At 44.5% G+C, this 15,787-nt stretch overlaps 1 protein-coding gene across 2 annotated transcripts in view; it reads left to right on the top strand.

Moving 5' to 3' along the window:
• LOC139548056 (transcription elongation factor SPT6-like) overlaps positions 1-15,787 on the top strand; it is a 45,958-nt gene that overhangs the window by 3,012 nt on the left and 27,159 nt on the right. For both annotated transcript variants that reach the window (XM_071357369.1, XM_071357370.1), the window contains exons 8-19: positions 121-222; positions 344-457; positions 557-646; positions 741-883; positions 1,072-1,214; positions 1,296-1,412; positions 1,672-1,801; positions 1,995-2,145; positions 10,885-11,039; positions 13,512-13,707; positions 14,083-14,225; positions 15,460-15,577. In XM_071357369.1, the coding sequence (XP_071213470.1) occupies positions 121-222; positions 344-457; positions 557-646; positions 741-883; positions 1,072-1,214; positions 1,296-1,412; positions 1,672-1,801; positions 1,995-2,145; positions 10,885-11,039; positions 13,512-13,707; positions 14,083-14,225; positions 15,460-15,577 (1,602 nt within the window). The remainder of the gene's footprint in view (positions 1-120; positions 223-343; positions 458-556; positions 647-740; positions 884-1,071; positions 1,215-1,295; positions 1,413-1,671; positions 1,802-1,994; positions 2,146-10,884; positions 11,040-13,511; positions 13,708-14,082; positions 14,226-15,459; positions 15,578-15,787) is intronic.

Below are 15,787 nucleotides of genomic sequence, written 5' to 3' on the forward strand. Positions count from 1 at the left end.
CTATACTCTTAATTTTTTCACTGTAGTTGCCCCGCGACCCCGACTTTGAATACCACTGACTTTGAATACCACTGCTGTAGCCCATACCCTTTTCTATGTGTGTGGTCTTGTTGTTTTTAGTTGCGCTCCACTCGTGTGAAGCCAGCAGAGGATGATGAGCTGGAACAGGAGGCTGAGTGGATCTATAGGAATGCCTTCTCTACTCTCACCATCTCCATGCAGGTACTGGAGTGAGGATATTTTAGCTAGGTCTCATAAGACAATTAGTTAAAGCTGATGCTACAGTCTAGGTCTGTTTTTAAAATGTTTGTATTTTTAAAAATCTAATATTCTGTGTTTTCAGGAGAACGCAGACTATTTGGACAGAGGTCCAACCACTACTTTCAGCAGAAAAGGCCCCAGCACCATACAGAAGATTAAAGAGGCTTTGAATTTCATGAGAAACCAACACTTTGAGGTACTACACATTCCTTCTAGCACTGTAGGTAAAGTTGAGTTCTTCCATATCATTTTTCACAGTTAGTTAATAAAACTGTCTTCATTGTTTCACTTCTAGGTTCCGTTTATAGCGTTCTACAGGAAAGAGTATGTGGAGCCTGAACTCAATATCAATGATCTGTGGAAGGTTTGGCAGTGGGATGAGAAGGTAATATACTGTAGCATTGGATTTTGGTTAACTTTAACCCTTCATTTATTCTCTCTGTTTAATTACTGTTTAATGTGGGACTTTCTTTCCTCAGTGGACCCAGCTGAAAACCCGCAAACAGAACCTGAGACGCCTGTTCCAGAAGATGCAGGGATACCAGTTTGAACAGATCTCAGCTGACCCAGATAAGCCACTGGCTGATGGCATTCGACCACTAGACACTTCAGATTTAGAGAGGTAAGGCTTGTCATGTCAAACATGTTTGTAAATAAGCCTTGTCTGAGCCAGAACAGCCCATCTCCTGTTTCTGTAGTGAGGCAACTTGATGTACAAGTACACCCCTTAGACAGTACGCTAGTCATGTTATGACACCTTTATTATTTTTGTTGTATCTGAATGCATACCTGATTATGTTTTTTGACAAGGCTGAAGGATGTCCAGTCTAGTGATGAACTGGGCGACGTCTACAACCATTTCCTGCTGTACTATGGCCGGGATATTCCAAAGATGCAGAATGCAGCCAGGTCCAGCAAGAAAAAGCTGAAGAAGATCAAAGTGGATGAAGATGGTACGATTTAGATTATATATTGTAAGATGGGGAAAGCACCTTTACCCTTACCAGAGTAATTATCATGTATTCTGTTCGCAGGTAATGAGCAGGAAGTAGAGGAGGAGGAAGAGGAAGAAGAGGAGCAGTCAAAAGGGCCGGACCTGAAGCTTGCATCTCGCAGGGATATGTACAGCATCTGCCAGTGTGCAGGACTGGGTGAGTGCTTTATCATGTGTGTCCAGTAGGCATCACTATCAGCACCTATTACAGACAGATTTGTGTGCTTTACAGTACATCTTCAGGTCTATACAGTTAGCTTGTGATAATACAAAAACTTGCGAAAGAATGTGTGACTGGAAAACTGTGACTATTGTACTTAAACAGAGTTTGCTAATCAAAGTGCACTTCCTGTATCACGAGCCAACTGTATTTGCAACAGTTTTTGAGTCCACCATTTAAAGGGTTCTCTCGTCAGATGGCCTGGCCAAGAAGTTTGGTCTGACTCCAGAGCAGTTTGGAGAAAACCTACGTGACAGTTACCAGCGTCACGAGACGGAGCAGTTTCCTGCTGAGCCCATGGAGCTGGCTAAGGACTACATCTGCAGGTTAACCGGCGACACAATATTGCACTGTATACAGAATACACTTTAATATTAAGATAACCCCACCATCTTAGCAGTAACAGAGTTGGTGTTGAGAGGTGAATATGCAAACTTGTACATGGCTGCATCTCAAGTCGAGATGCAAACCTATAGCTTCCGCAATACTACTAATAGTATGTTCTCTCTGCCTGTGCAGCCAGTTCAGCACAGCGGAGGCAGTACTGGAGGGGACTCGCTACATGGTTGCCATGCAGATCGCCCGGGAGCCTCTAGTCAGACATGTGCTCCGACAGACGTTCCAGGAAAGAGCCAAGATCAACATCAAACCCACCAAGAAGGGAAAGAAGGTATACACCATCTATTTGCAATAGGGTTGAAAATTCACAGTAACTTTCGGAAAATTCCCAGGTTTTCCAGAAATCCCAGTTGGAAGAAATCCTTTATCCTTCTACCAGGAATTCCTGGGAATTTGTGAAAGTTACTTGAATTTTCCAACCCTATTCTGCAATTACCTCCACTTATTTGTTGGTTGTATTAGTGGTTTATTTAGGTCTTTCATGGGATATACAATAGCTGTCAGAGCAGCTCACAGCTCATAGATTACTGCACCTGTACATAACCCATCTACAATTTAGCCCAAACAACTACCTCTTTACCTACTGTATTTATTTATTAATTTATTTTGCTCCTTTGCACCCCATTATTTCTGTCTCTACTTTGCACTTTCTTCCACTGCAAACCAACCATTCCAGTGTTTTTTTAGTTTTTATTTTACTTGCTGTGTTGTACTCACTTCGCCTCCATGGCCTTTTATATTTTTATTTATTTATACATATATTTGTTTGCCTTCACCTCCCTTATCTCACCTCACTTGCTCACATTGTATATAGACTTATTTTTTTTAATTTCTTTTCACTGTATTATTGACTATATGTTTGTTTTACTCCATGTGTAACTATGTGTTGTTGTATGTGTCGAACTGCTTTGCTTTATCTTGGCCAGGTCGCAATTGTAAATGAGAACGTGTTCTCAATTTGCCTACCTGGTTAAATAAAGGTTAAATAAAAAAATAAAATAAATAAAAGAGGCGTCAGGTAGCCTAGCGGTTAGAGTTGCTTGTTTGAATCCCTGAGCCGGCAAGGTGGAAAAATCTGCTGTTCTGCCCTTTAGCAAGGCAGTTAACTCCCACAACAACTGTTCCTCTGACTCAGAGTGGTTGGGTTAAATGCAGAAGACACATTTTGGTTGAATGGATTCAGTTGTGCAACTGACTAGGTATCCCCTTTCCCTATTCATACCCCTTGACTTTTTCCACATTTTGTTTTGTTACAGTCTGAAACATCCTTGACATGTCACTACAACTTGTTTGGAGTCTACCTATGGCCAATTCAATTGTTTGGACATGATTTAGAAAGAAACTCACCTGTCTACAGTGCACTCTCCAAAGATGTTTGATCAGGTTCAAGTCTGGGCTCTGGCTGGGGCGCTAAAGGACATTCAGAGACTTGTCCTGAAGCCACTCCTGCATTGTCTTGGCTGTGTGCTTAAGGTTGTTGTCCTGTTGGAAGGTGAACCTTCGCCCCAGTCTGAGGTCCTGAGCGCTCTGGAGCAGGTTTTCATCAAGGATCTCTTTGTTCATCTTTTCCTCGATCCTGACTATTCTCCCAGTCCGAGCCGCTGAAAAACATCCCCACAGCATGATGCTGCCACCACCATGCTTCACCGTAGTCATTGTGCCATGTTTCTTCCAGACGTGACGCTTGGCATTTAGGCCAAAGAGTTCAATCTTGGTTTCATCAGACCAGAGAATCTTGCTTCTCATGGTCTGAGAGTCCTTCAGGTGAATTTTGGCAAACTCCAAGCGGGCTGTCGTGCCTTTTACTGAGGAGTGGCTTCCGTCTGGCCACTATCATAAAGGCCTGATTGATAGAGTGCTGCAGAGATGGGAGAACCTTCCAGCAGGATCACCATCTCCACAGAGGAACTCAGGAGCTCTGTCAGAGTGACCATCGGGTTCTTGGTCACCTCCCTGACCAAGGTCCTTCTCCCCCAATTGCTCAGTTTGGCTCGGCGGCCAGCTCTAGGAAGAGTCTTGGTGGTTCCAAACTTCTTTAATTTAAGAATTATAGATGCCACTGTGTTCTTGGGGACCTTCAATGTTGCAGACATGTTTTAGTACCCTTCCCCAGATCTGTGCCTTGACACAATCCTATCTCGCAGCTCTACGGACAATTCCTTCGACCAAATGGCTTGGTTTTTGCTCTGACATGCACTGTCAACTGTGGGACCTTATATAGACAGGTGTGTGCCTTTCCAAATCATGTCCAATCAATTGAATTTACCATAAGTGGACTCCAAGCAAGTTGTTGAAACATCTCAAGGATGATCAATAGAAACAGGATGCACATGAGCTCAATTTCGAGTCTCATAGCAAAGGGTCTGAATACTTATGTAAATAAGGTATTTCAGTTTTACATGTTTTATACATTTGCATAAATGTAAAAATAAAACAGTTTTTGCATTATCATTGTGGGGTATTGTGTGTAGATTGATGAGGAGAAGCAGTGAATCAATTTTAGAATACGGCTGTAACGTAACAAAATGTGGAAAGGGGAAGGGGTCTGAATACTTCCAGAATGCACTGTATATAAGGTCCCACAGATGACAGTGCATGTCAGAGCAGAAACTATACCATGAAGTCCAAGGAACTGTCCGTAGCACTCCTAGATAGAGTTGTGATGAGGCATATATCTGGAGAAGGGTATAAAACAATTTCTAAAGTTTTGAAAGTTTCCAAGAGCACAGAGGTCTCCATCAAAAATATACCCAGACTCTGCCTAGAGCTGGCCGTCCGACCAAACTAAGCAACCAGGCAAGAAGGTCCTTGGTCAGGGAGGTGACCAAGAACAATGACCACTGACATAACTACAGAGTTCCTTGGTTGAGATGGGAGAACCTGCCAGAAGGACAACAATCTCTACCGCACTTCACTAATCTGGGCTTTATGAGAGTGGCCAGACGGAAGCCACGTATGAGAAAAAGGCACAAAACAGCACGCACGCCTGGAGTTTGCCAAAAAGCATGTGAAAGACTATGAGAGCATAAAGCAAATGAGCATGTGGTCTGATGAGACAAAATTGACCTGAATGCAAAAATATACTATGTCTGGAGAAAACCAGGCACAGCTCGTCACCTGTCTAACACCATCCCGACTGTGCAGCATCATGCTATGTGTCAGGACCCGGTGCGAGAAACAGTCACTAAATCGGCAGAACCCAGAAGATGAGGCAGACACAGCAGTACTAGAGATGGTGGTTTAATAAAAAATAGATAACTTCCAAAATACAAAGAAAATCCACAAAGTGGTAAAAACAGCAAGGGAAAAAACAAACCTAAAAGACTAATCCAAAATACAAAAGAACAAAACCAGAGAACCTCTGGAAAATCCAACAAGAGAAAAATATATGTTCACAACAAGGCTTGGGCTGGGGCTGGGTGCTAACATACAAACACTGAGCAAGGAACTAAGGAACACACAGGGATTAAATACTAACAAGGGAACGACATACAGGTGCAAACAATAATAGAGCAAGGGAAAAACAAAATGTACAAAAAAGGTGCAATGGGGACATCTAGTGACAAAAAACCAGAACAGTCCTGGCCAAAACCTGACACTATGGAGATGGTTTTCAGCGGCAGGGACTGTGTGATTGGTAAGGATAGAGGGAACAATGAATGGAGCTAAATACAGGCAAATCCTTTATGAGAACCTGCTTCAGAGTGCAAATAACCTAAGACTGGGCGTGAAGATTTACACTACCTTTCTAAAGTTTGGGGTCACTTAGAAATGTCCTTGTTTTTGAAAGAAAAGCACATTTTTTGTCCATTAAAATAACATCAAATTGATCAGAAATACAGTGTAGACAATGTTAATGTTGTAAATGACAATTGTAGCTGGAAACGGCAGATTTTTTATGGAATATCTACATAGGCGTACATAGGCCCATTATCAGCAACCATCACTCCTGTGTTCCAATGGCACGTTGTGTTAGCTAATCCAAGTTTATCATTTTAAAAGGCTAATTGATCATTAGAAAACCCCTTTGCAATTATGTTAGCACAGCTGAAAACTAATGTTCTGATTAAAGAAGCAATAAAACTGGCCTTCTTTAGACTAGTTGAGTATCTGGAGCATCAGTGGGTTTGATTACAGGCTCAAATGGCTAGAAACAAAGAACTTTCTTCTGAAACTCATCAGTCTATTCTTGTTCTGAGAAATGAAGGCTATTCCATGCGAGAAATTGCCAAGAAACTGAAGCTCTCGGACAACTGTGTACTACTCCCTTCACAGAACAGCGCAAACTGGCTCTAACCAGAATAGAAAGGAGTGTGAGGCCCCGGAGCACAACTGAGCAAGAGGACAAGTACATTAGTACAAGTACATTACGCCCCCCCCGCCCTAGGGGCGCCGCCTGGTTGACCGGGGTGTCGGCGGTGGAAGTCTGCGATGAGGGCTGGATCCAGGATGTCTCTAGCGGGAACGCAGCACCTCTCCTCTGGGCCGTAACCCTCCTAGTCAACCAGGTACTGTAAACCCCTGCCCCGTGGTCGAACACCCAGGAGACGTCTCACCGCGTATGCCGGATGGCCATCAATGACACGGGGGGTGGGCCTGGGTACAGGAGACAAAGAACTGTGAGACACGGGTTTAATTATAGACACATGGAACGTAGGGTAAATACGGAGGGTACAGTGTAACAAGAGATGGACAGCAGTGGAACTCAGGACTCTGTAGATGGGAAAAGGACCAATAAAACGGGGGGGACAGTTTGCGGGACGCTATCCGAAGGGGCAGGTCCCGTGTGGACAGCCATACCCTCTGCCCAATGCGGTACCTGGGGTTGGTCTTGAGAATTGCCGCCCTGGCTCTTCTCCAGGTACGTCGACAGGGGCAGACAAACATCTGGGACGAGGGTACGCTGTCTTCCTGCTCTTGTTCAGGGAAGAGTGGAGGCTGATACCCCATGGAGCACTCGAAAGGGGAGAGTCCCGTGGCAGAACTGGGAAGAGTGTTCCGGGCATACTCCACCCAGACCAGTTGACGGCTCCAGGTAATGGGGTTGGTTGAGACCAGGCACCTTAAGGTGGTCTCCAGGTCTTGGTTGACTCGCTCCGACTGACCATTAGTTTGGGCATGGAATCCGGATGTCAGGCTGGCCAACAACCCAATAAGGGTGCAGAATGCCTTCCAGAACTGAGACGAGAACCCCAATCAGAGACCATGTCTACCGGGAGTTCTTGGATCCTGAAGACATGCTGCACCATAAGCTGGGCCTTTTCCTTGGCAGAAGGTAGTTTGGGGAGAGGGATGAAATGGGCGGCCTTGGAGAACCAATTGACTACCGTCAGAATGACAGTGTTGCCATCAGACGGAGGGAGCCCAGTGACAGTCCAGAAATATATGAGACCAGGGACGATGAGGAACCGGTAGTGGCTGCAGGAGGCCAGAAGGAGCTTGCCGTGGAGTCTTGTTGTGAGCACACACACAGTGCATGCGGTGATGAAGGCAGAGACGTCAGGGGCCATTGTGGGCCACCAGAAACGTTGTTGAAGGAAGGCTAGTGTACAACGGGACCCTGGATGACAGGTCAGCCTGGAGGAATGAGCCCATTCCAGAACCCGGGACCGGACTGGATTAGGGACAAACAGCCGGTTAGCCGGGCGCCCTTCATGTCCAGGCTGGGAGCATTGTGCCTCGTGGACCAGGTTATCAATACCCCAATCCACTGTGGCAGCAAGGCATGAGGTAGGGAGAATGGTTTCAGAGGTCGAGGGTGTGGCAGAGGAACTGTGTAGGCGGGAGAGGGCATCAGGCTTCACATTTTTAGACCCTGGGCGGTAGGAGATGGTGAAGTTAAATCTGGTGAACAGGAGGGCCCACCGGGCCTGCCTGGAGTTGAGGCACTTGGCTGTATGGAGATATTCCAGGTTTTTAATGGTCGTTCCAGACCAGGAATGGCTGTTCTGCTCCTTCTAGCCAGTGCCTCCACTCCTCCAACAACATCTTCTCCGCCAGGAGTTCTCGGTTGCCAACATCGTAGTTCCTTTCAGCAGGATTGAGACGATGGGACAGGAAGCCACAGGGATGAAGCTTCTGGTCCTGGGCAGATCGCTGGGACAGGATGGCCCCCACTCCAACATCAGAAGCATCCACTTCTACCACACATTGACACGAGGGGTCCTGATGGATGAGGATGGGTGCTGTTGTGAACCGATGCTTCAGGTCCACAAAGGCTTTGTCGACAGCTGGAGACCATTTGAACGGTACCTTGGGAGAGGTGAGTGCCGAGGGGGGTGCCGCCAGGTTGCTGTTGTCCTGAATGAAACGGCGGTTAGAAGTTTGCAAATCAAGAAACCGTTTCAACTGCACCATGGACATTGGTTGAGACCAATCCACCACTGCTTTCACCTTTCCAGGATCCATCTGAACATTGCCCTCAGCAATGACATATCCCAGAAAGGTGATAGTAGAGCGGTGGAACTCACACTTCTCGGCTTTCACGAACAGCTGGTTCTCCAAGAGGTGCTGAAGGACCTGTCTGACATGAAGAACATGTTCTTGTGCCGATCGGGAAAAAAACAGGATGTCGTCAAGGTACACAGAACACAAACCGGTTTAGCATGTCCCGAAGCACATCATTGACCAAAGCCTGGAAAACAGCGAGGGCGTTGGTGAGTCCAAATGGCATGACCTGGTACTCATAATGTCCACTGGCTGTGTTGAAGGCTGTCTTCCACTCATCCCCCTCGCGTTTCCGAACCAGGTGGTAGGCATTTCGAAGGTCCAACTTGGAAAATAAAGTGGCCCCCTGGAAAGGTTCAAACGCCGAGGAGAGGAAGGGGGTAACGATTCTTGACAGTAATGTCATTAAGTCCCCGGTAGTCAATGCACGGACGCAGGGTCTTGTCCTTCTCCACAAAGATAAACCCTGCGCCGGCAGGAGATGCAGACGGACAGACGGCTCCAGTGGCCAGAGACTCCTCTATGTACTCCTCCATAGCTTTGGTCTCTGGTCCAGACAGAATACAATCGACCCCGAGGTGGTGTAGTGCTTGGGAGAAGATCAATGGCACAATCATAAGGACGGTGCGGGGGAAGGGAAGTAGCACGTGCCTTACTGAATACTTCTAGGAGGTCATGGTATTCTGTGGGGATAGCAGAGAAATCCACAATCTTGCTAACATCCTGAGGAAGGTGACTTGAGGAAGGTTGTGCTGCTTGAAGGCAGTGGGAATTGCTAAATGGGCTCCAACTCAGGATGGAGCTTGTGGTCCAGTCAATCACAGAATTGTGCTTTTGGAGCCAGGAAAATCCCAACACAACCGGAACATGGGGAGATGTCATGAGGAGGAACTGTATAGTCTCATTGTGGTCAATGATCACTCTGGTCTCCCCACAGCACAAGAGCAAAAAGGGGTGTGCAGGTGATGGGAATTAGGAAACTCCCAGTCTGACTCACCATGGTACTGGTACCCACTAAAGACAAGGGTTACCTAATAGGGCAGGTAGGTATAAAATGTCCTGCCCCTCCACAGTAAAGACAACAGTTACTGTTCATCCTCTGTGAGCGCTCCCAAACTGATAGCCTAGTTCTTCGCAACTGCATAGGCTCAGGAGTATCCAACTCACCCGTCATAGATTCACGCGAGAGCTCGGGTGGCTTCGACTCCTCTCGGAAGAGCTGCCTTCAGAAACTCCTGGATTCCATAGGAGGTGAACGCACCATATGCACGAGTGTGCCCGAGACCAGACCTCCTCTCACTCTTGCGTTCCCGCAATTTTAATGGTTAAAGTGATAAGGAAGTCAAGGTTCACCGGCAGTTCCCGAGCAGCTAGCTCATCCTTAATCTCCTCAGATAATCCGTGCAGAAAAGTATCGAAAAGAGACTCCGGAATTCAGGCACTCTCAGCGGCCAACGTGCGAAAGTCCACCGTGTAGTCTGCCACACTACGGGAGTTGACGTAAGTCAAGCAGTTTGCTGGCCACCTTTCTCCCGGATACCGGAGACTCAAAAACTTCTCACCTCTGCCATGAATTCCTCCAAATGACAGATTGTTGTTCCCAAACTGCCGTAGCCCAGGAGAGCGCCCTTGGAGAGCGCCCAGGACACAATAACGTGGACAGGTGAAACAGATCAGGGTGTGACATGCTGATAATGGGCCTCTGTATGCCTATGTGGATATTCCATTAAAAATCTGCCGTTTCCAGCTCCAATAGTCATTTACAACATGAACAATGTCTACACTGTATTTCTGATCAATTTGATGTTATTTTAATGGACAAAAAAAATTGCTTTTCTTTCAAAACAAGGTCATTTCGAAGTGACCCCAAACTTTTGAAAGGTAGTGTACATTCCAACAGGACAATGACCCCAAGCATACAGCCAAAGCAATGCTCGAATGGCTTCAGAACAAGAATGTGAAACCCAGCCAAAGCCCAGACTTGAATCACATTGAAAATCTGTGGAAAGAGTTGAAGACTGCTGTTCACTGCCATTCCCCATCTAACTTAACAGAGCTTGAGTAAATCTCCAAGGAAGAATGGGATAAAATCCCCAAATCCAGATGTGCAAAGCTGATACAGACATACCCAAGAAGGCTCAAATCTGTAATCACCGCCAAAGGTGCTTCTGCAAAGTATTGACTCAGGGGTGTGAATACTTAAGTGAATGAGATATTTCTGTATTTCAGTTTTTATATATTTGCAAAAATAAAAAAAACATGTTTTCACTTTGTCATTATGGGGTATTGTGTGTAGATGGGTGAGGGGAAAACAAAATAAATTTAATACATTTTGAATTCAGGCTGTAAGACAACAAAATGTGTAATAAGTCAAGGGGTATGAATACTTTCTGATGGCACAGTACATACTGTATAGAAAAAATACATCTAACATGTTCTTTTCATTGACTCATATTTTTACATTTAGTCATTTAGTGACTTATAGTTAGTGCATATATTAATATGTCGTGATCTAGTTTGAAGTACTCTACCAGACATGTATGTGGTCTAATCTTTCCTATAGGATGTGGATGAGGCCCATTATGGTTACTCCTTTAAGTATCTGAAAAACAAGCCTGTAAAGGAGCTGAATGGTGACCAGTTCCTCAAGATGTTCCAGGCAGAGGAAGAGGGCCTGCTCACCATAAACATCTGTATTGACCTAATTGGAGTGAAGGGGTGAGAGCTTTTTATTATAACGTTGTGTAATAACATATTAATAACATTATTGTCAGCATCCCAAATGGCACCATATTCACTAAATAGTGCACTACGCTCTGGGATACGCGCAATGCCGTCGGGGGTAAGCCAAATGAAAATGTGATTCACATTTTCAAACAGTCCATTTAGATTTTCCAACAGGGCTATACATTTGGGTGATGTTTTTTTCTCGCCTGAGTAGCCTCGTTTCACTGCCAAAAAAAAAATTAAACCATCTAGTGTTTCTTCGAAATAACAACACAATGTCAAATACAGGTAGCCTAGTCAAATAATTAACATCCAGTCACATTAACCGTTACTCTGTCAAGGGAAACCTTTGCTCTTGCGCAGAAATTTAGAAACTAAACATGCCAATTTGAAAAATAAGCCACGGGAGTTTTTTGAGCGAGAATTAAAACAACTTTCGATTAGTAAGACATGTATAAAAGCAACAGATACCATTAATAAGAAGGGGCTAGAAGCGTCTTATATGGTGAGCTACCGAGACAAGCCCCATACTATTGTGGAGGACTTAATTCTTCCTGCTGCCGCGGATATGGCTGGGACAATGCTTGGGGAAAAGGCCAAAAAAACTATACAGACAATACAGACTATACATCAAACAACACTGTTTCACGACGCAGCAGTGACATGGCAGGAGATGTTTTGAAACAAGTACTGCTTCGCATACAAGCCAGTGAATTCTATGCGTTACAGCTGGATGAGTCAACAGACGTGGCGGGCCTGGCACAGCTCCTGGTATATGTCTGTTACATTTATGGGGCGTCAATTAAGGAAGACATCCTCTTCTGCAAACCACTGGAAACCAGGACTACAGGAGAGGATATTTTAGAACTACTAGACAGCTTTGTGACATCAAATGGACTTTGGTATCTGTACTGATGGCGCAAAAGCCATGACAGGGAGACATAGTGGAGTGGTAACGCGTGTGCAAGCAGTTGCTCCTGACCCCACTTGGGTACACTGCAGCATCCACCGAGAAGCTCTTGCTGCCAAGGGAATGCCTGACATCTTGAAAGACGTTTTGGACACTACAGTGAAAATGGTTAACTTTGTTAAAGCAAGGCCCCTGAACGCTCGTCTATTTTCTGCATTATGCAATGAAAATGGCAGCAACCAAATAACGCTTTTACAACATACAGAAGTGCGCTGGTTATCAAGGGGCAAAATATTGACAAGAGACGAGCTTAAGGTTTTCTTTACTAATTTTCACTTGTCTGACCTCTAGCATGATGAGGAGTTTCTCACACGACTGGCCTATCTGGGTGATGTTTTTTCTCGCCTGAATGATCTGAATCTAGGATTACAGGGACTCTCCGCAACTATATTCAATGTGCGGGACAAAATTGAGGCTATGATTAAGAAGTTGGAGCTCTTCTCTGTCTGCATTAACAAGGACAACACACAGGTCTTTCCATCATTGTATGATTTTTTTGTGTGCAAATGAACTCAAGCTTACGTACAATGTCAATGTGATATAGCGAAGCACATGAGTGAGTTGGGTGCGCAATTACAAAGGTACTTTCCCGAAATGGACCACACAACTGGATTCATTATCCCTTTCATTCCCTGCCTCCAGTTCACTTACCGATATCTGAACAAGAGAGCCTCATCGAAATTGCAACAAGCGGTTCTGTGGAAATTTAATTTAATTTGAAGCCACTGCTAGATTTATGGATAGGGCTGCGTTCAGAGTATCCTGCCTTGGCAAATAGCGCTGTTAAGACACTGATGCCCTTTGCAACCACATACCTATGTGAGAGTGGATTCCCGGCCCTCACTAGCATGAAAACTAAATACAGGCACAGACCGTGTGTGGAAAATGCTTTAAGACTGAGACTCTCTTCAATACAACCCAACATTGCAGAGTTATGTGCATCCTTTCAATCACACCCTTCTCATTAACCTGTGGTGAGTTATTCACCATATTTGATGAACAAATAAGGTTTTATATGTAAGATGGCTAAATAAAGAGCAAAATTATTGATTATTTTTTATTTGTGCCCTGATCCTATAAGAGCTCTTTGTCACTTCCCACGAACCGGATTGTGACAAAAACTCACACTCATTCTTATGTTTAATAAATGTATCGTATAGTGTGTGTGTGGCAGGCTTACAATGATGGCTAAAAACAAAATTTGAGAGTGTGCTGACCCTGGTGCTAGAGGGGGTACGCAGCTGGAGGTTGAATGTTTGAAGGGGTACGGGACTATAAAAAGTTTGGGAACCACTGATGTAGGGAATAGGGTGCCATTTGCAACGCAGGTTCTGAGCTTGTGTAATAATATATTAATATCATGAAATAACCATTAATAACATGTAATAACATATTAATACCATGTAATAACATATTCCAAAATGTGTTCTGTTTACATGTATACTGTCCTGAATCAGTCAAGTATCCATGATATCACTATGTTTGTTGAGCAGGTACGGAGGTGACCAGGCATACTATGAAGAGATAAAGCAGTTTTACTACAGAGATGAGTTCAGCCACCAGGTTCAGGAGTGGAACAGACAGCGCACTCTGGCCATTGAACGATCCCTCAAACAGTTCCTTTACCCGCAGATGGCGAAAGAGCTGAAGAACAAACTTATTGCAGAAGCAAAGGAGAACATCATCAAGGTACTCCTCCCCCCCGCTCCCCCCCTCACACACACACACACACACACACACACACACACACACACACACACACACACACACACACACACACACACACACACACACACACACACACACACACACACACACACACACACACACCCAAGGATAAATCTTCTGCAGCAACATCTATTGAGATATATTGTGAAGACATTACCTCAACATTTAATTTGATTTTTCTTCTTCTTTTATTTACTTTGATGTGACGTCATTGCTACTGTGGTATTGATGACTTATTTTCTTATTCTGGTATTGACTTTCCAAAGCAGGCGGCTCAGAGCATTGATGTATGTTGAGCCTGCTACAGTGTTGTGATAGTGGTTGCCCGCCCCTCAGGCCTGCAGCAGGAAGCTGTATAACTGGCTGAAGGTGGCGCCCTATCGGCCCGACCAACAAGTGGAGGAGGAAGATGAGGAGCTCATATCTGAGGCCCACGGCAAAGGGATCCGCGTGCTGGGAGTGGCCTTCTCATCCAGCAGGTAGAGTACTGCACACTGTCTCTGACTTCACTTTGGTGTGTCCCAAATTTCACCCTAGTGCACGATGTAGTGCACTACTTTTGACTAGACCCTATGTGCCTCTGGGCAGAAGTAGTGCACCATATAGGGAATCGGGTCTCTCTGTCTCAAATGAACTGCCAATATGCCAACATTCCATTCAATCAATATGGAACGCAGACCATGGGGGATAGAAGGACACCAGATTAGCGCACATTCCACAAATCTGATCAATCAAAATGAATATTTGTCAAGTCTGGCCCACAATGTGGTTACTAAAGTCCGATTTGGATATATTTGGCTGTTTTCACTGCATAACATTTAGATGTAGTTCCTTCTCAGGTTTAGAAGTATTGAGTGACTGCTATGCTAACTCCCTTTTGTATAAGCTGGTAGCTTTTTTAAATTCTTTATTTAACTAGGCAAGTCAGTTAAGAACAAATTCTTATTTTCAATGACGGCCTAGGAACAGTGGGTTAACTGCCTTGTTCAGGGGCCGAACGACAGATTTTTACCTTGTCAGCTCAGGGATTCGATCTTGCAACCTTTCGGTTACTAGTCCAGCGCTCTAACCACTAGGCTACTTGCCGCACAGCTTGCACAGAGAAGTGGTGTTAGTAATGAGGAGATTCGGGATTTTTCCCCCATGGCATCTTTCACCCCACGCATTTCCATGGTATTTCCATTATTTTGGTTGAGTTTCATTGACCTCTCTACTGCATCTATGCAGTCAATCCACAGCCATACACTGGCTAAAAATCAGTTGATGATAGAACTTAGTCAAGTTGTAAATGCAACAAGTACTGATATTGTATCATACAGTATAATAGCACTCAAAGCTTTCCAAGAAAACAAAATGTTTGACATTTACGGTCTGTTTGCATATATTTTAGAGTCAATTTATACAGAAAATGTGTATAAAACTGTATTTATAATTTTATGAAAATATTTTAGGTTGACAATAACTCTTTTACACAATTTTTTAAATATCACATGCCTTACTTTTGTTTTCCTGCATAAGTATAATCAGTATTATGCCTCTACTGCCATTCATTCAAATTAGACTGGTTTGGATTTCTCCCTGGCCAATATGGCTACCATTTTCATCCCATTCTGGAACGTTGAGGGTTTATGACATAGCCCCTCGAGAAATTTAATTGGAACTCTATGTTTATGACTTTGTTATTATTCACTGCAAACCTCTGTCTGTCTACAGAGACACCCCAGTGTTCTGTGCCCTGGTGAACGGTGACGGAGAGGTGGGGGATTTCCTCAGGCTTCCTTACTTCCTGAAGAGGAGGAACGCATGGAGGGAGGATGAAAGGGAGAAAAAGGTATATATAAAACCAAACCAAGTGTGAGTCCTAAATGGCACCCATTTACATGTTAGTCATTTAGCAGACGCTCTTATCCAGAGCGACTTACAATTAGTGTAGTGAGTGCATACATTTTCATACCTTTTTTTCGTACCATAGGGCTCTGGAAAGAAGTAGTGCACTATGTAGGGAATAGGGTCCATTTGGGACACAAAGCAAGAGTTTTGA

The sequence above is a fragment of the Salvelinus alpinus genome, chromosome 21 (assembly GCF_045679555.1).
Source record: "Salvelinus alpinus chromosome 21, SLU_Salpinus.1, whole genome shotgun sequence".
Taxonomy (NCBI): Eukaryota; Metazoa; Chordata; class Actinopteri; order Salmoniformes; family Salmonidae; genus Salvelinus; species Salvelinus alpinus.